At 37.1% G+C, this 26,667-nt stretch overlaps 1 protein-coding gene across 1 annotated transcript in view; it reads left to right on the top strand.

Annotated features, from left to right (window-relative positions):
* The window catches only part of Abca9 (ATP binding cassette subfamily A member 9), a 50,259-nt gene that overhangs the window by 4,166 nt on the left and 19,426 nt on the right, over positions 1-26,667 (top strand). Inside the window, exons 3-22 of the mRNA XM_069993159.1 lie at positions 34-241; positions 1,991-2,155; positions 2,883-2,986; positions 3,888-4,114; positions 6,133-6,274; positions 7,147-7,332; positions 8,428-8,575; positions 11,199-11,367; positions 13,431-13,489; positions 13,991-14,101; positions 14,614-14,789; positions 15,110-15,229; positions 15,441-15,579; positions 15,969-16,059; positions 18,400-18,539; positions 20,010-20,129; positions 20,753-20,951; positions 23,030-23,196; positions 24,364-24,497; positions 26,060-26,197. Coding sequence (XP_069849260.1) covers positions 34-241; positions 1,991-2,155; positions 2,883-2,986; positions 3,888-4,114; positions 6,133-6,274; positions 7,147-7,332; positions 8,428-8,575; positions 11,199-11,367; positions 13,431-13,489; positions 13,991-14,101; positions 14,614-14,789; positions 15,110-15,229; positions 15,441-15,579; positions 15,969-16,059; positions 18,400-18,539; positions 20,010-20,129; positions 20,753-20,951; positions 23,030-23,196; positions 24,364-24,497; positions 26,060-26,197 — 2,943 coding nt within the window. The remainder of the gene's footprint in view (positions 1-33; positions 242-1,990; positions 2,156-2,882; positions 2,987-3,887; positions 4,115-6,132; positions 6,275-7,146; positions 7,333-8,427; positions 8,576-11,198; positions 11,368-13,430; positions 13,490-13,990; positions 14,102-14,613; positions 14,790-15,109; positions 15,230-15,440; positions 15,580-15,968; positions 16,060-18,399; positions 18,540-20,009; positions 20,130-20,752; positions 20,952-23,029; positions 23,197-24,363; positions 24,498-26,059; positions 26,198-26,667) is intronic.

The following is a 26,667-nucleotide window of genomic DNA, read 5'->3' as shown; positions in this document are numbered from 1 at the left end:
CTATTAACTCCCTTTTTCTTTTTTTGTTCCTAGGAATGGTTTTTCTCATTTCTTCTGCTGCTATTTGCATGCCTGTTTTCCTCCAATTTGCATCAAGTTAATGACTCTCCTCATATGTCTGCTGTGAATCTGGGACGTGTAGATAATTTTAATGATTCTGATTTTGCTGTTCATTTTTCACCTGAATCTAACACTACCCAGGAGATAATGAACAAGGTAGCTTCAGCCCCATTTATGAAAGGTATCTTTCCTGGAAGTTCATTTCTTTATTTCCAAAAACCACACTCACTTTAAGATCTCCTTGAGCAGGGATCACACCTGTAGTCCTAGCTACTCAAGAGGCTGAGATCTGAGGATCACGGTTCGAAGCCATCCTGAACATGAGTCCATGAGACTCTTATCTCCAATAAACCATCAGAAAACAGAAAGTGGCACTGTGGCTCAAGTGATAAAGCACTAGCCTTGAGCTGAAGAGCTGAGGGACAGAGCCCAGGCCCAGAGTTCAAGCCCCATGATTGACACACACAAAAATTTCCTTGATATACAATGGTAAATGTTAATCCTTCATTTATTCACATCATTAATGTAAATTCCTTTCCATGATCATGGAGGCTTTTCTATTATATAACTAATGTCCTATATAAGAAATTTAATGTTAAAATTATGAGTATTGCCCAATGTCAGTGGGTCACTCCTGTAATCCTAGCTACTGAGATCTGAGGATCATGGTTCAAAGCCAGCCAAGCAGGAAAGTCTGTGAGACTCTTACCTTTAACTTAAAGAAGCCAGGAGTGGAGCTGTGGCTCAAGTGATAGAGTGTCAGTCTTGAGCAGAAAGTCAAGGGACAATGCCCTGAGTTCTAGTTACAGTGCCAGCACACACACAAAAAGATAATTATCTTGTTATAGGTAGTCTGGGATTATTTAATGATGTATTTTTGAGAAGATTTGGAAATATTAGAAGATCATGGTAGCATGGCTTTTTAATCTCTTCATATACATAAAAATCAAGAGAGAAACTTGATGCAGTACCAAACACTACAAGCAGTATTTTAAGGTATTTATTATATGGTGAAGTGTTTCATGACTGGAGATTGAGACTAACAGACAAAAACTTAACTTACTTTTCTTTTGCATTAGAAGATACCAAATTAGTTCTTACTGTGAACTTTTACAAGTGAAGGGGAAAAGACCTCTATATTCATCTTCTGTGAGCCATGCTATTGCTTAATCAAATAATCAGTCAAAACTATGAAGGTAAATGTACTCTACCTATAAATGAAAAGAAATGATATAAATAAAACATCAACATTTTGAAATCTACATTAAAGTCACAGATCTAGGCCTTCAGCATTAATGTCTGCTAGAATCTTAAAAGAAATGTCAACTAGAAATGGGAGCTTCTGACAAACACCACCACCTACAGTCTAGCAATAAGTCAATCAATCAATATCTGACTAAAAGTTTGCAGAAAATATATTGTAGAACTAAGTTAAATGTTGGATTTTATCAGGAGTATGAAGTCAACAGAATCCGGACTATGGATTAAATAGTCCAGGCTGTAATACATACATTATATATTTTAGAATGAACCATGATCAAGAAAGAAAACAGTATATAAAGTTGACAATTGTATGCTATCTTTGGAAATTTGGACATAATGGCACCGATGCCAAATGAAAATAATACAAATTTTGCCATTAAATAGGTCTATTGGAATATGAATTTAAATGGATCGACTGGTATTGATATCACGTCAAGCATGATTTAAGTTATTGGTTAAATTATTTGGAAAGAACTTATGGATTTTTTTTGCTATATAACTTCCAATTTTATCTAGAACATTTGAAATCTTACTGCCCCTTCACCTCTAAGTGTGATTATCTTAGGGAGAAATAACTGTACTATAAATAATTTCATCATAATTGAAGCTGGCTTTCTGTCTTTGTGCCACATTGGAATCTTACTCAACAATTTTATTTACATGGCAGGAATATCAATCCTGGGATGGCCTGATGAACAAAGGATGAATGAGTTGGATTTTAATCTTTCTGTAGACCCAGTAAAAATCATCTTTAAGGATATGTTCTCATATCATCTGAAATTTCCTTGGGGAAATAGAATCCCTAGTAGGAAAGAACATATAGACCATTCAGGTAACTCCTAGTTTAATAAAGACCCTCACCCCCTCTTACACTTTTTTCCACCCACCTACCCATTTATGTCTGTATGTGTTCTTCCTTCATTTTCCCATCTTCCTGTCTTCCTTCTTTCTTCCCACACTTGTGTTTATATATATATTCATATATATATCCACCCAAAAATATATCCATCTATTCATCCATCCATCCACCCATGTGTGTGTGTATGTATGTATGTATGTATGTATGTATGTATGTATGTATGTATGTATGTATGTATGTATGTCTAATGATATTAAACACAAGAGGTGAAATTATACAAACACATATTGATTTCTGAACACAAGATATTGATTAATTCTTATGTAATAAGACAGATAGTCTTTAATATGTTTTATTAAGAATTTATATTGGTTATTCTATATGACTTATCTAAATAAAACTTCAAGGGGAGACTGTAGCTTAATAATTCCCCAAATTTAAATATAATTTAATGTTCTTTTGGGGGGCATAAGCAAAGGAAAAATTACCACAATATTCTGAAGTTGTGGGAATTAAGAACATTAACAAAGCAATTTTCAACAGACCCTCGTGTTTGCTTTATAGACTTCAGTTGAGAAATTGTACTATGTGCTGTATATTGTATTATTGAATACATTTGGGAACATTAGAAATTATGGTTTCTTTTCTAGACAAAACTGTCCTACCACGTAATAATGGGCATGTTCTTATTTTCTTAAAGCTCATTGTCAAGTAGTGGGCCCAAATATCACATGTGAAAGTTCAGTCTTCTGGGAGAAAGGCTTTGTACCTCTTCAAGCAGCTATTAATGCTGCTATCATAGAAGTGAGTACCAAGTGACTAATTGCATTATAAACTAAATAATGCATGGAAATATAGATGTTCCTATTTTTTAAATCGTGTATTCACTTTATTAAGCATGAAAAACAACACAAGTTCAATGTTACCCTGTTGTATGAAGTACTGGGGTTCAGAAAACAAGCACAACACAGGTACTTTTATCAAGAGATCCGAGCAATCAGGGAGATAAAAATAGTAATGTACAGCCATAAACGGTTAGGTTCTTTTATCAGATTATAAGTGGTATGCTAAGCAAACAATGAAGCAGCTCCTCTGATAAGAAATATCTGAAGCAGGCATGGTAGCTCAGACCTATAATCCCAGCCACTTTGGAGGGAGCAATTGGTAGAGGATTGTAGCTCCAGGTCATGCCAAGGCAAAAAGTTATTCAGACTACATCTCAGCCAATATGCCAGATATAGGCAGCATGTATGTGGCATCCAAGCTACATGGGAGATTGTAGGTCTGGGTAGGAGGGACATGGTCCATATAAGGCATTGGACAAAAAAATATGAGACTATATCAGCAGAATAACTGAACTAACAAAGGACTAGGGATATATCTCATGAGAAAGAGCCAGCCCTTGCCTGATAAATACAAGGCTCAAATTCCAAACTCAGTTTAACTATGGAGCTATTGATGTGTCATTCCAGCTAGTCTCAAAACATGAACAGAATTATTTCTAGGGAACATGGCAAGCAGAGATTCCCTAAGGAATTGTTTGTTCTTGGATTGCAAAACCTGAGGCAATCTAAGAACAAACCAGCAGATCCTGAGAACCTCTGTGGTACATCTACTTAAATATGAAATGTTCATGCTTCCTTGGGGTTTAGATTAATGAGGTTGTAATTAGATTAATGATGAGTTTATTGATATTCTTCTGTAGATCACAACAAATCGTTCAGTGATGGAGGAGCTGATGTCAGTCACTGGCATAAATATGAGGATTCTGCCTTTCATTGCCCAAGGAGGAGTTACCACAGATTTTTTCATCTTTGTGTGCATTATTTCTTTCTCTTCCTTCATATACTATGTGTCCATCAATGTTGCACAAGAAAGGCAAAACATGAAGTCATTGATGATAATGATGGGACTCCGAGAGTCTGCATTTTGGTAAGTAACCTTTTGTTTTTTAATTTACAAGGTGCAGACATGAACTGAATAACTTGGCTGGCTAGAATCCCTAGACCTAGAAAGTGTCCCATTTAGATTACCTTGGTGTATTCACAAAGTAATGCATTACAAATGGCTGAAACAGATAGAGCTTTCACTGGATATTCCTTCATTTCTCTGACTTGAGGAAAACCTGGCTCTGTAGATGAGTACTACTCCACAGGCCCTTCGAACACAGAGCACAATTCAAAATAATCACCCTGTAAGGAGAAGCTGAGGTTTCTGATGGACAATGGAATGTCTATTTCAGGGACTATATTAGAAGCCATGATCAGTTTTGACTTTGTTGTTGAATGAGCTATCATTTTTATGACATTGAGAAAAGAACATCCTGCTTGTTGGGTATTGAGCTTTCCTTAGTGGACATAGCGTAGCAGAGGGGTAAGAACACAGGCTGGGAGGTGAGAAGCCATAGGCCTTCTCCACCTCAGCACTTAGTAGAGACCACCTGGGATGAGTTACTTAAGCCCTTTAAGTCTCATTGTTTTTGTAGTGCATCAAGAATAATGGTGTCCAGATAAGAGTGAACAATAATAACTCATGGGTAGAGACAGGAGGGAGGAGCTGGGAGAGACTGAGGGAATAGAAGACACTGTGTGGATGGAAATGTACTCACTACCTGACTTGAGTAATTGTAATCCCTCTGTACATCACCTTTATAATAACAATAAAGTAAATTAATTAAAAAATAATGATGACATCTACTCCTCACTGGAGAAATTGTATTTTAAATGCTTTACATAGAACTCAAGCTAGATTAAACATTGACTATGAGAGAACAGTTAATAGACCTTAGATACACTAGGAGTAGGCTAGGAAAGCAAGCTTTCAATAATAGTAACCACATTTTATATTGAGTGGAGGCAAGTGATGTTTTGGAGACCAGTATTGGTAAAAACGTCCATCCTAGAGTTCAGAAAGCAATGACTTTTGATGTGAATTTGCCTTTTACACATTATGATGGCATTCTCAATGTTAAACAAGAAATGGAGGATGCATGAATAGTTCTAGACATATGCTAAATAATCTTTAAAAGAGAATTCCATGCTATCAAGTAGGAAGACTACGTGTGTGTGTGTGTGTGTGTGTGTGTGTGTGTGTGTGTGTGTGTGTGTGTCTATATGTCAGTCCCCCGGGCTTTCTTTTCCTCAAGGCTAGTGCTGTACCACTTCAGCCACAGTTCCATTTCTAGCTTTTTGCTGGATAACTGCAGATAAGAGACCCAGGAACTTTCCTGCCCAGCTGCCTTCAAATTGTGATCTTCAGATCTCAGCCTCCTGCATAGTTAAGATTACAGGTCTGAGCCATTGGCATCTATCAGTTGACTTATTTTTCATGTTACTGATTTATACTGTTTTATTACTTTTGTTTTCTAATGAAGTATTAACTATAGTGAGGTATTAGGTATAAAGAGGTATTGCGTACATAAGTATATTGAATGGAGAAGTATGTTAAATAGATTGCTGATTTGCTCTACAATAGGAGCTTCTACTCTTTTTTTCTTTGAATTAAAAATATGCATCTTGATATAGAAGGAAATATGGTAACTACATGGTCTCACAGAAGGCCTACTGATCCCATGTTGCATCATCTATTTCTTGCCTGTGTTGTTTCTATGATATTTTATGGGAAGAAGTTGTCCTTATTTGCTAGATCGTGTTCTTCCTTAAAAGCTCTTCATAGAAACCTCTCCCAATGACTCCTCTTACATCACCTAATTTTTTGCTTTTGTGTTGCACAACAAGGAATCTATCTTATCTGTTGACGTGCTGATTATTTGTTTTTCCTTATGGAATATGAGGTTCAGGGCAAGTGAATATTCTCATTTCCTAGCTTTTGCAGTTTTTAAACCCTTAATAAGTTGTCAACTTCATCAGTTGTTGGCTGAACAAATGCATGATTACATTCATGACAAAGTTAACAGAACTTTGGATCCATGTTTGCTTGTTTTTGGCTAGGCTTTCTTGGGGCTTGATGTATGCTGGCTTTGTCCTTCTCATGGCCACTCTGATGACAATTATTGCAAAAACCACCCATATTGTCGTACTCACTGGCTTTATGGTTGTCTTCATCCTTTTTCTCCTGTATGGCCTGTCTTTGGTAAGTGATGAATTCTCTCCCTCTCTCTCCCTCCATCACCTCATGGCCAATAGAATCACATTAATGATTCTATTTCAGCTTCTTTTTGGGGGTCTGTTTGAGTGTTTTTTATGAGATAATATCTCATTAAAAATTGACCAAATATACTTTTATAAGATTATGTTAATATACTTTCTATCGCTATAATATCTGCGATAATCAAGTCATAAGAAGGAAAGGTTTAGCTCAGCATGGTGACATATGCCAATAATCCTAAATAATCCAGAGGTAGAAGCATGAGGATCATATGTTCAAGGCCAACCCAAGCAAGTCAGCAAGATCCAATCTCTGAAACCAATGAGTTGGTGGGGAGGGGTGGATGGGAAGCTTTGGGGTGGTTCAGAGGAGGTCCTGGGTTCAACCTCAAGTACAACAAACAAAATTTAAGAAAAAATAAGCAAAGGAAAAGAAAATGAAAAGTTGTATTTTTAGCTCAGTGTCTTGAAGGTTTCAGCCCTTTAAGGCAATAAGTGAAAATAGTTGGTCAGCCTTACTGCCTTGGGGCCTGTATCCCAGCAGTGTGGCATAGCAGAAGTATGTGGTAAACAAAAGTGCTCACTGTATGCTAGGATACAGTAATGACAGGAAGAAGGAAGGAGTTGAGGTCCAACAACCCAACCCCTTTTAAGGATAAACCCCCAAAGACTAGAAGACCTCTCAGTAGACTCTGCCTATAAAAAGATCCAACATCTCCCAATCAAACCACAGACAGAGCGCTCAGTACACCTAAGCTTTGGGAGACATTGATCTGAATCAGAGGAAACATGAACTTCATTATTGTGTTACCAGTGGGGCTCAGAATGGTATGCCAGCTGAATATTTTCTCCCGTCAGATATCTTTAGCTTTCCTGATGAGTGTTTTGATAAGAAAACCTTTCCTGGCTGGCTTGGCGATCTTTGTCCTTACCGTCTTCTGGGGAAGTCTGGGATTAACGACATTGTACAGACATCTTCCTGCCTTTTGGGAATGGACCTTGTGTGTTCTTAGCCCTTTCGCCTTTACTGCTGGAATGGCACAGGTAAGGGTTAACATAACTACATTATTACTATTTTTATAAATATCTTACTTTTTTATTATTATCTTGTCACATTGTTTGTTTATTACCTATACTCCGCCTTGAATTCAGGTCCTCACATTCCTACTTGGCTTTCTCACTCAAGCCTGGCTCTCTACCCATTTGAGACATCCATCTATGTCTGGCTTTTTGTTGGTTAATTGGAGATAAAAATCTCACAGACTTTTTCTGCCTGGGCTGGCTTCAAACCATAATTCTCAGATCTCAGCCTCTTAAGCAGCTAGGATTAAAGACTGGAGCCACCAAATATTCTAAATAAATTTCTTTGCTAATTCATAAAACTTACAATAATCACTGAAATGTCTAACCACATTTGTCTTTAGCTCAGTTTCTTGGAGATTTCAGTCCTTTAAGACAGAGAGTGAAAATAGATAAACACATTGGATAGAAGTTTTTCTCTCTGAGTGTACTTGTCAGTAAATACAGGATGATTCACATAGTTCAGCTTCTACTTCTAATTGATTGTGCTGTGAATACTTGTCTCATTTGAGGGTTCAAGAAATACAACTCAGTATTATTACAAGTAGTACAAAACCAAGAGTTTGGGAAAAGTGGATTTTAAGTTTTGAATTGGACATTTCCACATGAAATGGAATTTCTACTCTGAAGGGAGTTCTAGTGATGACATTAAAACCATAAACCTGCTAAATGAAATTTACATGTCAACTCACCATATCTTCTTGTTCAGTATGAAATCATTCTGTCTGCTGCCCAACTACTGGATTAACTTTACCACTCCATATTTGCTGTGTGAAATGGAAACCCCTCCCTTTCTCTCTATGTTGATCCTGATGAGTCTTGCAGTAGTTTAGGTCAGTTATCACCTCCTTTGAATAACATTACCTCCTCCTAGGAGACAGAAGTCATCTGTGGTTTGTAGTCAGATAAATTCATCCAGCATTCCCGTAGATCTGTAAAGATACAAATTATGTTTTATTCATCTTTGCAATCCAGTTTGTAGCAGAAATGAGATAGTAAAATTCTTAATACTGTACTAACTAACCTTTTATAATTTGTGTGTCTCTTTCTTTTCCCCAGCTTATACATTTGGACTATGACATGAATTCTAATGTTCACTTGGATTATTCAAACAATTCATACCTAATAATAGCGATTCTTTTTGTGTTGGTTGTGGATGCTTTGCTCTATTTGGTACTGGCATTGTATTTTGACAAAATTCTTCCCTGTAAGTAGTAGCATGATTGGAATTCAACATAACTGTATTAACTGTATTTGTTTAAAATAATACCAAGTATAAATTATCTAGCATTTTCAGCATAGCAAACACAAGTTTTGCAACATTCTGAGCTTTGTGTATAGAATCACTTTCTAAGACTTGACTCTATCTTAATACCTCATTCAACTTCTTTTTTAAAAAAGATATTGTGGGTACCCATATAGTTAATAATCTCAGAGTTACATGATAAATGCCAGTTTTTGTTGTTTATCTTAAGACTCTTCATATATGATGAAACTCACTGGGTAGATAGTGGCCACCATGACTGCACATTATTGTCGTTGCATACTGAATCATGATCTCTCGTAAGGGGAAGCAACGTTTTCCTCTGGTGCATCTCTGGAGTTTCCCTGTCACTTTTTGGTTCATAAATGTTACAAAGAGGAAGAAGGAGAGATGGGGAGATGAGGGGAAGGAAAATGTCTTTCAAATACTGTTTATCATGTTTCTGAAAGAACTGATATCTGATATTTGCTTTAAGTAAGATATTTGGGGGGTTATCATTATTGCTACAATATTTTCCATCCTACTTGGAGTATGAACCTTGTCTAATCTGAGCGAAGAAAATCATAAAATGACTCCATTTGCTAACTTGACAAAGGAGTATGGAGCCCACAGAGAAATTAGGTTATATAAAAGAACCCACTTTATTTTTGAGGACTTATACTGACAGAAACAAAGGAGGGGGTAACAATTCTCAACAAGAAATGTACTCATTACCTTACTCATGTAACCCCTCTGTACAGCATCTTTACAATAAAATAAAATTAAAAAATGAAAAGAAATGCTTAGACTGATCTCATATTTGCACATGATTTTAAAATCTAAATGAGCAAAACAAGTCCATTCTAACCAGGACTCATGCATTTGCTATACAATAACTGAGTGGACTCTACTATAGGAAGATAATTTATCACATTAACATGTTAAAGGAAATCACACCACTATCATAAACCATGAAATTAATACTTCATAATATTCCATTTCTACAAGTACTAATAAATAAGTTTTTCTGGCTTAAAAAATAGAAAATACATAGCCTGCCCAAGAATGATAAAACTATTTTAAAACAGCTATGCTTAAAGACTTACAGATGGAATGCAAAAACACTTTAATGAAGAGGATTAAAAGTTTTAAGATGTGTTATGGAAACAGAATAATAATATATAGAATTAGGTATAGTGTGATAAAAATTCTGTAGGTGAAACAACTTTGGAAAATAAAAATCTGAAAATAATATTGTGTATATATATTCTTACAATAAAATTCTATTCTAGACATAAATTTGAGATAATGTGTATGAAGTTATACCCTAGATGAGACTTTTGGGGAAAAATGAACACATGTTGAAAATATGTATGTTCTTCTTCCTTCCCTCATAAACGATGAAACCAGCAATGCATAGCATCCACTTTTGAACTACATAAAAATAAACTCAGAAATATTTGTAATCAGCTAGACACCAGTGTGGAGCATGCTCCTAGCTATTTGGGAGTCTGAGAACGGGAGAATTGTAGTTCAAGGACAGCCTGAGGCAAAAAAGTTCATGACACTCCTTCTCAGCTCCCAGCTAGGTGCAGTGGCACATACCTGTTATACTAAGCTGTGTGAAAGTATGAAATTGGGAGGCTCATAGTTCAGATAAGCTCTGACAGAAAATCCACAAGACTCTGTTATTAATCATTAATCTTATAAAAAAATAGAATAGAAAACGAACTAGAAGGTATTCTAATGCTGCTGATGGTAATCACTGCAAGGAAGTCCTTTGCCTCTGCTTTATTAATATACATTTGTGCCACCATTTATTTAAAAAGTTGTACCTGCTGGGTGCCTGTAGCTCATGGTAATCCTACCTATTCAGGAGGCTAAAATCTGCTAATCCTGGTTCCAATCCATCCCTGTCAGGAAAGTCCTTGAGACTCTTATCTCCCATAATCACTAAAAAAAGATGGAAATGGAGTTTTGGCTCAAATGGTAGCATGCTAGCCTTGAGCACAAAAGCTTAAGGACAGTGCCTATTCCCTGAGTTTCAAGCCTTGGGATCAGCGCGCACACACACACACACACACACACACACACACACACACACACGCACGCACGCACGCACACGAAGAGTTGTACCCAATTTTATTGTCTCCTCTAAGATCTTTAGGAAACCTGAACTTTCATATTCACCAGTCATTTATGGGATTGATAAAATACTGCCAGTGTCATAACATGAGGTCTATTTTTACCATATTCAAATAATCCTCTAATGGAAGAGAAACTTGTTTTTAATGTGAGATGGAAATTCCTCCTGAAATATGTTACTACACTGTGACCACTTGTTGTTGATTTTACTATGCTACCTCCTCATCATATTAGAAATATCACACTAGATGGTAATTTGTCTGTTGTTTGTTCCATGTTGTTCTGCATTTGTCAAAGCACATGTAGGGAACAGTGATTCTTTGAGGTGATCATGTGGCTCTGGTTTCATGGCAGAGGAGTAGTATGGACATACTGACTGAAGGTGACTGTAGCCCTTGAAATGGTGGCTGATCAACCTGTTTGTTGCTTTCTGCTCTTGTAGCCAAGTATGGACGCCATCACTCTCCCTTGTTTTTCTTGAAGTCTTCTCTTTGGTTTCAACACCAAAAACCTAAGCATGTACTTCTTGAGAATGAAGTGGATTCAGATCCTTCATTGGATGACTCTTTCGAACCTGTGCTTCCAGAGTTCCAGGGGAAAGAAGCCATCAGGTAACAAATACATCACATGGAAAGATACTGGAGAGATATCAGAGAGCAGGGAACTGTCAGATAAAACACGGACCACCCTCTGTGACCCTCTGTCCCCACCGACCCGGCCTGTTGCACCCAGGAAAGGCTACCTTCATTCTGAGTAGCGCTGCATTCTCTCACATCCTCAACATTTGCATTGACTAATGTCATAGCCATTGGCAACAGCTTTCAGATAACAAAAACTGTACTTCCATTGTTTTTCTTCTTCACACATTGCTCTCCCTTTACTACTCTGTTGGTGATAGACAATGCCATCATTTCCTTACTCTGTGATTCACTTTGTCCCTTTCCTCTTGCTTTCCTAGAGAAGCTGTCTCAATATAAAATTACATGTTGAACTATTAACCCCTGGGGCTGGGAAGGTGGCTCAGTGGTAGAGTGCTTACTTTGCATGCATGAGGTCCTGGGTTCGATTCCTCAGCATCACATAAGCAGAAAAAGCTGGAAGTGGTGCTGTGGCTCAAGTGGTAGAGTGCTAGCCTTGAGCTGAAGAGCTCAGGGACAGTGCCCAGGTCCAGAGTTGAGGCCCCCTGACCACCCCCCCCCAAAGAAATGCTAACCCTTAAACAAACTTGAAAGTGAGGCCTTGGAAAAGTAAGTTAGGGTTGGATGAAAATCATTAATGTGAAAGCTTTCATGGTGGGATTAGTACATTTATAAGTGGAGACTCAGAGATGGGTATCCACTTGATGAAGACCCAGAAGAAGGTGACCTTGAAGGCAAGTCAGAAGGGACCCTTCACCAGTCACCAAATGAGATGGTGTCTTGATCTGAGGCTTTCTGTGCTCCAGAACCATGACATAAATGGCTGATATTTAGCTCCCTAGTCTATGGCATCTGTTATAGCACATTGTGCAGACTAATACATTTGTTTTTTTGTTAATATATGAACAAGATGCAATTAAAACACACAGGGCCTGGCTTATATTAGGCCTTTAACTCACTTGAAATATTTTTTATGTATTCTTTTTTTTTTTTTTTTTTTGGGTCCAGTCATGGGGCCTGAACTCTGGGCCTGGGCGCTGTCCCTCAGCTCTTCAGCTCAAGGCTAACACTCTACCACTTGAGCCACAGCGCCACTTCCGGCTTTTTTCTTTTTGCTTATGTGGTGCTGAGGAATCGAACCCAGGGCCTCAGGCATGCAAGGCAAGTGCTCTACCACTGAGCCATCTTCCCAGCCCTCTATGTATTCTTTTAAAAATGTCTTCATTTTCAGGCTGGGAAGGTGGCTCAGTGGTAGAGTGCTTGCCTTGCATGCATGAGGCCCTGGGTTCGATTCCTCAGTACCACATAAGCAGAAAAAAGCCGGAAGTGGTGCTATGGCTCAAGTGGTAGAGCATTAGCCTTGAGCTGAAGAGCTGAGGGACAGCGCCCAGGCCCAGAGTTCAGGCCCCACGACAACAAAAAAAAAAAAAAAAAAAAAAAAAAAAAAAGTCTTCATTTTAATTTTTTCCTCTTGTCTTCTTCCTTTCTATCTTGTTTGAACTTTCTTATATCTCCAGCATTTTGAATTCTACATTTTAAATCTTATTTCCTCTGTAAATCAGCCCTGCATGATAACACTATCATCTTTATTTTAGTGCTTAAGGGCACAATTCAGTGACTGTTGAGAACACAGTAGTTGAAACAGAGCTAGTAAGTGACACAAAGGAGACTTCACCCAGAGTGAGGTGGCTGCGGCACCCTCATCTTTCTATTAGGGTGTGCTGATTTCTTTCTTTTCTCCTTGCTAGGCACCTCATAACCATTGATTCCCTCTTCAGCTCTCCTCTTCTCTAACCATCTGTCCAAGCCCTCATAGCAACATGCTCCCACATGCTAGTTACCCGCCATCCAGAACCTGTTGCAGTTATGATGATCAGAGAGGCAGCTTCTAGCGAGATGACCTAGAAGCTTCAGCTACTGTCCATGTCAAAGAAGAATACCCATATCTCATAGCCTCTCAAAGACCTGTTGGGATTTATCAAGCCTCCCTCCAGCTCCACCATTTCCTCAAAGATATTTCCCTCTTTTTTTTGCAGAATCAAAAATCTTAAGAAAGAATATACAGGAAAGTATGGAAAGGTAGAAGCTTTAAGAGGTAATAAGATAAAATTTTATATATATATAACATGGTGGTCTGATTTAGGGGGCATGCCTCTTTTGTAGCACACTGGTAGGAATTAAGACCAAGATAGTCCAGGTATCATGACTCCTTTTTAGTTCAACGCATTATTTTTCCTTCTAATCAATTAATAGTATAATAAATTTAACATGAAGTGAGTACTATTTAGATACATGGATTTGAAAGATCCATTATTTTCAACTCATCACATGATCTAGTCTGACAGTTATCTTTATTATAGCTAACCTCCCTTTTATACCACAGTTTGTTAATCAATATGTTAATGATCATCATTTGTTATGATACAGCTATAGAATATATCATATCAGATATAATTTTGAAAGGAAAAACTTTAAGATGGATTTAATTTTGAATATTGGTAGCCAAAAACACTCATGCTATGAGAAGCTATAAAAATGAAAGAATCTATGAAGTTACTGTGTAGCTCTGAGTGTCATTTCCTTGAAATACTGCCAGGCCTCGTATTTGACATATATGAAGGTCAGATCACAGCCCTCCTGGGTCACAGTGGAGCTGGGAAAACCACACTGCTAAATACTCTTAGTGGACTGTTGCCACCAACATCAGGTAAGAGGCAATTATCCAAGGACAAGCTCAAGGACAAATGAGTTAATTTGCATTCTGTCATTTTGCTTCAATTGTTTTCTTACAATAACTATTCTAGAGTTTTCTTAAATGTTACAATATGAATATATCCTGAGATGTTGTAGTGATTATTGTACTTATATGTATTAAACCATTATTATACTATAGTAAATCCCATTAATATGTATAATTTTTATGTTTTATTATCAGCTTAGAAAGTAAAACAAATTCTAGAAGCTTAAGTTGTTTTTATATATAATTGTATTTATTTAGAAAAATGCGTTCTAAATAGCTCATAAATAGTTTTATGATTATTCAGTTATTAGTTGATATTCCTGCTAGATCAGCTATTATTCTGATCATCAAGAACATAGTCACCTTTGTATTACTTACAATAAGATTAGTAATTTACAGATATTGATTTATGTTTTAAAGTATCTTAAGTGCAATATTGTACTTTGTCTTGATAGTAACTTATTACCTTGTTTTTATAGGCTCTGTCACCATCTATAATCAGACACTTTCAGAAGTGGCTGACTTTGAAACTATAAGCCAGCTCACTGGAGTTTGTCCACAATCCAACATACAATTTGGGTTTCTTACTGTGAGAGAAAATCTCAGGCTGTTTGCTAAAATAAAAGGGATTCTGCCACATGAAGTGGAAAAAGAGGTATACAAGCATGTTAGCTGTTATACAACTATAAAAAATGGGAACTGCATTACCTAGAAACCCTACCTCTATTTGTGTTGTTACTTGTACACAATTAAAGTTTAGGCAAAAATGGCTCTTCATAAAGACATAAAAATGATGGTGTCTTAAAAATAAACATCTTTTTTTTTTTTTTTGTCAGTCGTGGGGCTTGAACTCTGGGCCTGACACTGTCCCTTAGTTCTTCAGCTCAAGGCCAGCGCTCTACCACTTGAGCTATAGCACTACGAAAAATAAACATCTTGAGTTTGGAACTAATATTGTATTTTTTATTTGTGTAGGTACAACAAGTTCTACAGAACTTAGAGATGGAAAATATCCAAGGTTCTCTTGCTGAGAACTTAAGTGGTGGACAAAAAAGAAAACTGACTTTGGGAATTGCCATTTTAGGAGATCCACAGGTAACTTGAAGTAAAATGATCAGTGAAAATCCCATGGGGCACACCAAACTAATTGCATAAGGTCCAGCAATTTGCAAATCATGAATGTGAAGACATTTTTACAAGATAAGTATTGATATGATTCTCCCTCAGTACTGTTGTATCATAGTGCTTGCTAGAAGAATTTTGCCTTAAAGGGACAGAATATTTCCCAATCTCTTCTACTGTCCAGGTTTTGCTGTTAGATGAACCGACTGCTGGATTGGATCCTGTTTCAAGGCACTGTGTATGGAATCTCCTGAAAGAGAGAAAATCAGACCGGGTAATTCTCTTCAGTACCCATTTCATGGACGAGGCTGATATCCTGGCTGGTAATTTGCAGCTTTATTTCATGTATCCTCATGGGGAATTATTAGAGGCATGTGTAAATTCTGCATAGATTGGCTCTATGACTGTCTCTCATTAGTGACTGCCAGCTGTTCAGATGGGAATTTCACACAATTTGCGTGCCAGAGAACTTTGTCTTGTGGAAGCATTCTGATTCAGAACAGCAGAGAATGTAGTGTTTCATTCAGTATGAATGTCAATGGCTTGACAAAAAGATACTGGACAACTTTCCCAAATAGGTAATAGGCAGGATTAGGATCTATCTATGCTAGTGTGTCATGTTTCTACAATACAATTTATGTAAATGGATTTGCTCTTTTGTGAACAGTGAAGAAATAATTCCTTAATATATCATCTGGTTCTTCCTGACCAGATAGGAAGGTGTTTATATCCAACGGGAGGCTGAAGTGTGCAGGCTCTTCTCTATTCCTGAAGAAGAAATGGGGTATTGGCTACCATTTAAGGTACAGCTCTTCATGTTGGGGCTTGTTGAAAATGCTGGTGGCAGCTGCAGTCAGCATCATTGTATCACAGTAGGTCACAACTCCTAAGTTCATTCAGGAAAGTTGCATTGGAACAAAGTCCCAATCACTTTCTTAGCTAGAATATAGATAATCTGAAATTGTGGGCAGTAAGGATCTAAGTGTGCTTAATTTAGGTTCAAATAAAACATTTGGAAAAATTTTTTGTAGCCTGTGGCTTGCTAAATTTATTAGTACTTCAATCTTTTCTCATATCATATATTGGAATTTTATTGTAAAGTTTGTTTGAACAATTAAAAAAAAAACCCTGGATGGGTATGAGAAAGATGAGGTAGATGTTAGAATGCTCCAGGTGCATTGTAACTCATAATGTGACTTGTTTAGTTGAAAAACTTCTATTAAAATTTTAAAAATTAAAAAATACCCTTTATTCTCCCTGAATTAATTTTCTCCACCATCCTTTTCTACCTCCTTCTCTTGGTGCTAATAATCATCATTACCATTGTTAAGTAATGTCTATCTATCACTTATGAAATGTTGACTATGTTTTGCGGACTTACTATGACATTTACATATAGAAAACACCTCCAATGTTTTAGCCTTCCTCCAAAGAATCCTAGGAAGATGCTATTATTTTCCTTCTTTGACAATGGAGGGTAGTACCTATCAGAAAGTTTTTATTTTACTCTCTCCATAGCAGTCTTTCTTAATTCCCCTTCCTCTTCTGCCTTCCTTTCACACAATTTTAGGGTAATGTACATGCATATAATGGATAGAGTCTGGATGGAGATGACAAGTATGCTGTGAACCATGGGTTGTATTCCCACTAACATGTTAATAAGTCTTAAAAATTAATCTAGATTGCCTCTATTATTTACTCCTCTATTACTTATCCTGATGGGATCTACCTTTCTATCATTTTTCGCTTATTACAATTGAATTGAATCAATGCCCTTCAACTTGCAAGATCCAGTAGATGGTCTCTAGGTCTATTCCATAGTTTTGTTTCTATTCATCATGTCCTCCTCCATCCCCTTAAACCATGTCTCAATCTTACCCTTTCTAGAGGGTTATTTCAGAATAGTTTCTCCTTCATAAGAATATTTTCCTGGAACCCCCAAAGTACTCATTTCAAGTGTTGCTTTAATTTCTGAAATAGCAGTGAACATACCTACTATTGTTAGTTAAGACTAAAAAAAACTGAATGAGTGAATACTTGATAAGGTATTCACTTCACTGAGTTAACTCAACTTCGCTCTTCCTTTATTCATCTGTAGTAGGGTGCTTTGTGCTATCAATATGTAAGAAGCATCTTTGGGAAGGCACTCATATTATTCCCCTTAGGTATCTTTGATAATGATGGTCATAGAGCCTCAAGTAGACTTTTGGTTTCAAGTCATCAGCAGCTATGATGTCCACATCATTCTATCACCAAAGCTCATTTTAGTAGATATGAATAATAATGGGGTTTCCAAACTCCAACAATTCCATAGGAAACTTTACATACTTTTATCAAAAGATAACAGCTTTCACTTGAATAAACTTCTCAGTAAAATGGTAAAATTACATAACAAGTCCTGAGCATTTACTTGGTGGAAGGCCTTGAGCTACTTCATATGAACTGTTTTATTCTGCCTTTAGAAGTTCTTTTGAGATCTGGGTATTATTAAAGTGATACCCAGAGATGATCATCAAATTGCCTCAGTTCTAAAGCCTGCATTAGTATGGTATTATAACCACAGCCTTAACAGCTATATAAATTACTTCCATTTCCATTTTACCATATTTAACTCTAGAACTTACAGACAACTTCTGAGGTTGAGTTTTCTAATAAATGTTAACATGATTGGACATTTCTTTCTTCTTTTTTACCACAGTCAACATTTGGCTGGTTAATTTTTTTTCCCTCCAAATGATGGTTCCTAAGTCATCTAACTCTTTTTTTGTGTGAAAATACTGTACAGAGGGGTTACAATAACATGTGCAAGATAATGAGTACATTTCTTATCAAGCATTGTAGCCTCCTCCTTCGTTTCCCCTTCCCATCCCTTCCCATCCTCCCCCCGCCCCCCCCACCAAATCCTCCTTCCCCACTTCCCCCCATCTAAGTCATCTAACTTTTATCCTCCCTTTTACTCCTTTCTCTGCCATGTGTTTAAAGTATTTGGACTTTATTAGTGTATGTCATGTTGTTGATACCAGTGTATTATACATTTTTGTCTCCTAGATATAAATGAGTGGCAAATATATACTATATCATTAGGAGGCTGTTTCTAAAGGCAATGTTGGATAATAATAACTTTATCTTGTTCTCAATGTCAGTTTGCATCTGAATGAAATGTGTGACCCAGAAAGTGTAACAACACTGGTTAAGCAGCACATCCCAGATGCCAAGTTAACAGCCCAAAATGAGGGAAAACTTGTCTATATTTTGCCTTTTGAAAGGACAAACAAATTCCCAGGTAACATACAAGAGAGACCACAGAATGAATTGAAATAATGAAAATGATGTCTAGCTTTCATACTTGCTCAGCACATGGCACTATGAACTATTCTATATTCCCAACCCAAGGTCACTTCTAGTATGATGGTCCCCAACTCACTTAGGAGTACATCATAAATGATCATACGTTCACTTTTCAGCATGTATCTTTATGAGGTACAGGGTAGAATAAAGCTAAAATTAGGGTTATTAGGGAAATTTGTTTGGGGGAATGAATGGAGTGTTTAAGACATGAAGTTTTACCTGATTGCTTCTTAAACACATTTCAGAGAGGATGAGCAGTGTGACAAAAGAATGAAAAAGAACAACTTGAGCAGATTTAAGAATTCATTAGAAGGGGCTGGGAAGGTGGCTCAGTGGTAGAACACTTGCCTTGCATGCCTGAGGCCCTGGGTTCAATTCCTCAGCACCACATAAGCAAAAAGAAAAAAGCCGGAAGTGGCACTGTGGCTCAAGTGGTAGAGCGCTAGCCTTGAGCTGAAGAGCTGAGGGACAGCGCCCAGACCCAGAGTTCAGGCCCACGACCGGACCAAAAAAAAAAAAAAGAATTCATTAGAAAAGTACCTGTTAATCCTTAATAAGGACCTACTCTATTTGGAGCTATTATATAATTTATACCATGACCTAAAACTAATAGATAGATAGGTAGATAGATAGACAGATAGATAGATAGATAGAGCTAAAACTAACATATAGAGAGAGAGAAAAAGAGAGAAACAGATGGAGAAAATGTTCACAATTCATGTACAAGTTACACAGTGCATACCTTCTCCATATTATATATTAACTGGGAAATATTCTGTGGCAATTACTTATATGTATAAGTACTAGCTCTTTTATATCTTTATTATAATCTTAACATGAAAATATGAGTCTTTATTTTCTGGGAAATAGTCTTTAATTAGAGTTTAGAATTAAGCACTCCCTAAAATAGAATGGAAAATTATATATATTAGATAATTAGATAGATAGATAGATAGATAGATAGATAGATAGATAGATAGATAGATAGATAGATAGATAGATAGATAGATAGGTAGGTAGGTAGGTAGGTAGGTAGGTAGGTAGTGCTGGAGATTGAACCCACCATGCTAGAGAAGCATTCTGCCATACTCCAAAACCTTTGGTTTTATATGTTATTTCTAAGGATCTTGGAGGTGGCCTTGGACTTCCAATTTTCCTGTCTCAACCTATCAAGTAGCTGGGATTATAGACCTTCACCATCATGCCCCCTTCTAAAATAAATGTTTAGATTAGACTTTGATACTCAAAAAGACGTGAAAGTTCATAGATGTATTTTAGATATAAGCATCTTGTCTCTCATAACACTACATTTGGCCCATCACCAATATTATGCCTTATAAAAATGTAATTATTATCAATTTCATTAGAGTACTTTCTGTTTATCTGTTTCTGTGATTACCTTCAGATCTTTACAGGGACCTTGACAGATGCTCTCATCAAGGCATTGAAGATTATGGTGTGTCCATGACTACTTTGAATGAGGTGTTCCTGAAATTAGAAAGGGAATCAATTGTTGATGAACCAGGTAAAATGCTTTGATTAATGATGTTATAGCCTTTGCTGGTGCTAGTTTCAGAGAAGGAAGGTAACTGTTGAATACAGGAATGTAGATTCCGTGTCCTCAGGAAGCAGACAATAAATGTGTAGTACTGTGTTACCTGAATATAAATGCTAAAGAGAGAGGAAAAGTAGAATTTATGCAGAGTATTGCCTTTCTTGTAGCATTTTAAAGGATTTTTTTTTCAGTGCTTCCAGGATATTTCCAGATATTGCTGTGAAATCAGCACTTATCCAATGTTGGCATGACAGGAAATAACAAGAACCCTTATATATCCATGTTTATTGCAAACAGATTAGAACTAGCTTTTGTTTTCTGATTGAACTGGTTTCCAGTGATTTCTCAAGTATTCTGTAGCACTGAGGAGAACTTGTTTTCCAGAAAATACATGATCTCCTTTCATTGTATAAATTATTATTTTCCTTCTCTTCCATTTCCTCAGTAGTTTCTCTACTACTACAAAGTCGATTACTTGCATGTTTGACCAGAATGTTAATCCTGGAACCTTTGCTCCCAGAAAAGCTAAATACTATACTTCTAAAATGATACTGTCAGATACCACCTTATAAATGACTGCTCTTATGTTTTAGAGCTTGGAATTTGGGGACAGTTACAAAGTGATGGAACCAAAGACACCGGAGATTTTGTGGAGCTGGAACAAGTTTTGTCTTCCCTCAGTGAAACAAGAAATACTGTCAGCGGCATGGTGCTCTGGAGACAGCAGCTCTGTGCCATGGCAAAAGTTCGCTTCCTCAAGCTAAAGCGTGGAAAGAAAAAGCTGCTGGCCATGTGAGTATGTGAGTGCTTCAGAGTTCTGCACCCTGTTACACGCAAAGTAAATGTGCGGGAACAAAAATGTGCGGGAACAGCACTCGATGAAAGAAATCCCAGGAATTGTGGATGGCCTTTGAAACAATAACATCAAAAAAACTGATCATTGCTCATGTGGGCATGCAACAAAAACATCAAAGTTGGAAGTTTTTAAATTTCACACGGATTTTCTTTTACTAACGAGCGAAAGTTAGCTCTTTGCAAGCAGGTGGAGGTTCACACATAGGTTCCATTACAAGACCCCATTCCCTCTTTCCACAAAATGCAAAAATCTGTCTCAGCACTCTCCAGAGAAATGGAGCCTATAAATATGTATGTAAGTGCCAATATATATAAATGTTGGTCTATGTATATATATTTATATATCCTTTTGGTATGTGTAATGCATGTATCAATATATATACATATATAAAAGATATGCATGCATATAAGTATTTGGAGAGCTATGTGTAAATGCACATAAATTCAGGTATATACACATACCTGTATGTGCAGACATATACTTACATGTACACTCATGCCTATCTGTATGCATATATATGTATATATATAGAGAGAGAGAGAGAGAGAAAGATTCATTTTAAGGAATTGGCTCCTACTATGATGGCAAGTGGCAAGTCTGAAATACATAGGGCAGGTCAGCAACCTGGAAACACAAGTCAGAGTCAGTGTTGCAGGCAACAGATTCAGACAGAATTTCAACATTGCAGGGTCAAGGTTCTGTGCATTCTGTTTAGCTCCATGTTGCATCTGGAACCCATTGTAAGGTTCCCACCCACCCCTGAAGCATCATTGCTGAATATCACCTCTATGCATAAGCCCATCACTGTGTAGAACACACACCTATTCATCTAAAACCTATCATCAGCACACAATAATACTCCCTATTGTTAAATGTATGTACATATATTAAATACAAATCTGGCATTGTAGTTATATTGAGCAGCTTTCCATTACTATCATGAAATACTTGAAGCAGTTAACTTATAGGCAGGAAAAGTATATGTTGGCTTACCGTTGTAGAAATCTCAGTCCAAGATCATGGACCTTTGGTGAGGGTGCCACACTGTGGCAAAAGTTCATGATGAAGCAAACACCTCCATCATGAAGGCATCAGTGGAGAGGAAGAATAAGAGACTGAGCTCCCACAATCCTCTTCAAGGGCATGTGCTCAGTGACCGGAGAACAGAGCATAAGCTGTCATCCAGTAATAGTCCACCACTTCCCAGTGGCGCCACTCTTGTGACCAGGTCTTTAACATACAGACCTCTGGGAGACCTTCAACTTGCAAACTATAACAGCAGCCCACGTGTGTGATGAGAAATGAATTTTTTAAAGGTATAATAGAGATATGCAAACTATGGCAACTCGTAGGAAGCACGTAAGTGAAAATACAGACAGCAAAGAAAGAGCTCAGTCAGAATTTGAGCTTGTTGAAGGAGAATGGGACTCATGGAACTAAAGAGAGTAAGAGGGGTGGATGATCGGGTAGGAGTGGTACTAAGTATGAGAATGTCAGAGGAATCTAAAGAAGTGTTACTAACTTCAGGTACTCACCAGACAGAATGTGTGAAAAAGTAAAAATAATTACTAGACTGTATCATATAGAAAACCTGGAGTATAGCTCAGTAGTAGAGCATGATCATTTGGGATCATGGGAAAAGCTTGAGGGTGTGGAGGGTCTGGGTATTGGTGATATGCAACATTGGCATAGTGCAGCTGAAGGAAGATGTGTAGGGCTGAAATAGAGCAAATAAGTGGACACTAGAGAGAGATAGTGACAATCAGGAGGAGTGACAATCAGGAGGCGTCAGAGGCCAGAATGAAGTGTCCAAAGAAGTAAACAGAGGGGAAAAAAAGAGCAAAGATAAGTACATAGGCACTATCTCATTTAGAAAGAAGAAAAAGGAAGAAAAGTCATGATTCAAATGTTAACTTAGTACTTTCCATTTATTTTATGAGTTCATTATCTACTTCCCTCTAATAAACTTTAAGTAGCTTTAAATTAATTTTCTGTTCTATTTCCCTCTATATAGGTTACTGCTTTGGGGCATTAGCTTTTTCCCTGAACTTCTGGATAATCTATTCCTTGAGTCATATAAAAAAAATAGTCCTTGGGGATTGTCCCCAAATATGTACTTCCTTTCACCAGGACAACAGCCTGAGGACCCTCTTACCCCCCTACTGGTCATCAACAAAACAGGTACACATGGGGATGAAATGCAGCTTGTAAGTGTTCTTGTTGGGAGATTCCCCAGAAAACATAAAACACAAGGAAAAGAATCAGTTCTGTGCATTTTCGAAAACAGGAGGCCATACAGAACATTGATTTAAAACTAAATATACACAATTGGAGAGCTGACTTTAGAAACTCATTTTGAATTTGATTTAAACCTTAAGCCACTTAAGCCATTTCATAAAGCAACTGAAGGGTATTTGGGAGAACAAATCAGTGACTGGCATTTGAGGTTGTCCTGTGTCAGTTTCGTTAGTGTCTGTATTGATGGGCCTGTAAAAAAAAATAAATCTCAGCCACATGCTGATGGCTCATGCCTATCATCCTAGCTATGCAGGTAGCTGATATCTGAGGATCATGGCTCAAAGCCAGCCCAGGCAGGAAGTCTATGAGACTCATCTCCAGTTAACCACCAGAAAAGCCAGAAGTGAAGCTGTGACTCAAGTGGTCAAGTGCTAGCCTTGAGCACAAAAGCGCAAGCACAGTGCCCAGGCCCTGAGTTCAAGCTCCAGAACCAGTACAGAAAAGAATATGACAGATTAATTAGTAGTTTTAAATATTACCAAAGTAATTAGTCATCCATATTTGTTATTGTTATTAGTTTGTGGTGCTGATATCAAACCCAAGGCTTTGCCCATGCTAGGCAGGCATGCCATTAAGACACATCACCAACCCAGTAATTTACCTTTTTTCACAAATAGAAGTTATAAGTAAACTTTAGGTGAGAAAACTTTATTATACCCATTATATCAAAATGTATTTTGGTACCATTGCTCTAGTTCTGATTTTAAGAAAATCTGTAAACAACTCACATTATGGAATACTTTGGGTGATGTCATTTAGTTTCCTTGTGTATTATTTTTTAAACTTCATTTTTACATTTAACAAGTTAAAATTCTTTTCTCTTATTATTATCTTTAAGTTGGTGTATAGGCAGGTTTCAATTCAACATGTCAATATTTTTAGTATAATACATCTTGATCTAAATCACCTCACCCATCTCAAGTTAACTGTTTCCATTTTTACATACAGACATTAAATATTATGACTGTATTCACCTTGTAGTTTACTTTTCATAATACTTTGTTTTTGTTTTGGTCTGTCTTTGCTTCATTTGAGCTTTACCTTTGGTAGGGTCAAGCATCGAAGACTTTTTACATTCACTGAAACAGCAGAACATAGCTTTGGAAGTGGATGCCTTTGGAACTAGAAACGGCACGGATGAACCATCGTACAATGGTGCTATCATTGTGTCAGAGAATGAACAGGTAAGTTGGGCTCAGGCTGGGTTTTACCAAAGACAGACTATGAAAGTTAAGTCATTCAAATCAGCTGATGCCAAAGGCTAATTTGACAGAAATGAGGTATTTCTCATTTTCTTTATGGAAGCTGCACTATCATCAGTTTCCGAAAGCTTCCTGTATAACTGGAAGTTATATGGCTCTACAGTAATTTAGTCTTACCAGTTGGGTTCCAGTCCAATAATAGATTTAAACCTTATTCTCATTCAATGCTCAATTTACACTTGATTTTCATTCTGCAGTTTGTTGTAGTAATTGCTGTCCTACTTGCTTATATCTTGGGCATAGGCAAGATAGTTAAGGATCCCAGTGGTAGACAAATAGCAAAAGATGAGACAATTAAACTTAATGGCTGAATCACCTTGAGTAGGCACCATAAACTTGACCATTTGGACCTTTCCAGAGTTAATTTTTTCTAAGCCAACAAGAAAATGAAAAACTACTTCTGAGACGAGAAGATTGGGAATTCAAGGCTAGTCTTTAGCTACACAGCAAGGCCTGTCTTACCTACCCTCCCTCCTGCACAAAATAAAAAAAATAAATTACCTCACACCTAACCTCTAATAGATCTTGAGTTCATTTCCATGTGCTCAGAAGAATAAATTTTAAAAATGGCACATTTGTTCTTGATAAACGCTAAGTAATTAACCTAGATGCATATACTTGATTTGTGATTACAAAAATAAATTATCATTGCTTTTCTGTACTTTGTGCAATATAGATAATTTTTTATTTGAGGAAGAAATAATTACACATGCAATTATTTCATAACTCTGAGTAGTGTGAATAGTGACATGTTTGGGACTCATATGATATTATATGCCATTTTACCAGAGATTTAAATGAAAGGTTGCTATTTGTGCAAGTGTATGCTTCATTAAAATCACCTGCTACCTCTTGTTTCCCAAGTATCCACATATTCTTTATTTACAAAACAAATCAACCACATTTGGAAACAAGTCTATGGCCATGTCCAAGTGAAGTTGCATTATTATTCAGTTTTGTAGCATGCCAAAAATCACTTGAGATATTTTGTGAGATTTTTTTTTGGGTCCGGTCATGGGGCCTGAACTCTGGGCCTGGGCGCTGTCCCTCAGGTCTTCAGCTCAAGGCTAGCGCTCTACCACTTGAGCCACAGCACCACTTCTGGCTTTTTTCTTTTTGCTTATGTGGTGCTGAGGAATCAAACCCAGGGCCTCGAGCATGCAAGGCAAGCGCTCTACCACTGAGCCACCTTCCCAGCCCCTATTTTGTGAGATTTTAAGCATCAATAACCACATGGCCAATGCTCTATGGCAAATAAAAACTGAAGACCTGGATTCCTTTAAGTATACCAGGAATTCATTCAATAATATAGTCAGTGTTGTTAATTAATTAATTGATTGATTAATTGTGATTTTTGTCTCTGTAATCAATAAGTATTTGTATAAGTCCTTGTACCAATAAGTTTAATGATTTTCCTACCATATTTATTTATTCAATTTTGCATTTTTTTCTGAGACCTTAGAAAAGTATTCATTATGTTTTAGGATCGTAGATTTTCTATAGCATGTAATACCAAAAGGCTAAGTTGCTTTCCTGTTCTCATGGATGTTATTAGCAATGGGCTCCTTGGAGTTTTTAATTCTTCAAAACACATTCAGACTGAGAGAAGTACATCATTTGGGGTAAGTATAACATTATCTTCCTCACCCTGAGTCAACATTGCTGTTTTCTAAATGCTCTTACTTGTTAACCTCTATATATTAGGTCTTGGAAAGTATTTTAATTTGCTCCCTCTGCATTATGCTGAACCAGGGGAACATTGAACCAAACTGTTGTGGGCACTCATTTCTGAGAGTAGCAAAATTGCACTTGGACTGATGGTTCACAATCTCTCATTTCTATGACATCCACTTTGATGTATTTAGTAATCACTGGTTTGTAATGCCATAATCACAAAGTCAGAGAGCAAAGCTTGCATGCTGTTCCATAGGCATTAAGTGTTGGGGCTTAGCCAGTTCATATCATGGGGTTGAGCTTTCCTCTTGTGTTCCAATGTCCCACTTATTGCAACACAGGAATGGAAATCAATGTGGGTAAACAGTTGCAAACATGATAGCGGGAAGGGTTTTGAGTGGAAGGGTTTTGAGTGGTT

This window comes from Dipodomys merriami, unplaced genomic scaffold (genome assembly GCF_024711535.1).
Source record: "Dipodomys merriami isolate MVZ:Mamm:240054 unplaced genomic scaffold, mDipMer1.0.p SCAF_42, whole genome shotgun sequence".
Classification (NCBI taxonomy): domain Eukaryota; kingdom Metazoa; phylum Chordata; class Mammalia; order Rodentia; family Heteromyidae; genus Dipodomys; species Dipodomys merriami.
Note: the sequence above shows the minus strand (reverse complement) of the source record. Positions and strands in the feature narration are given on the sequence as shown.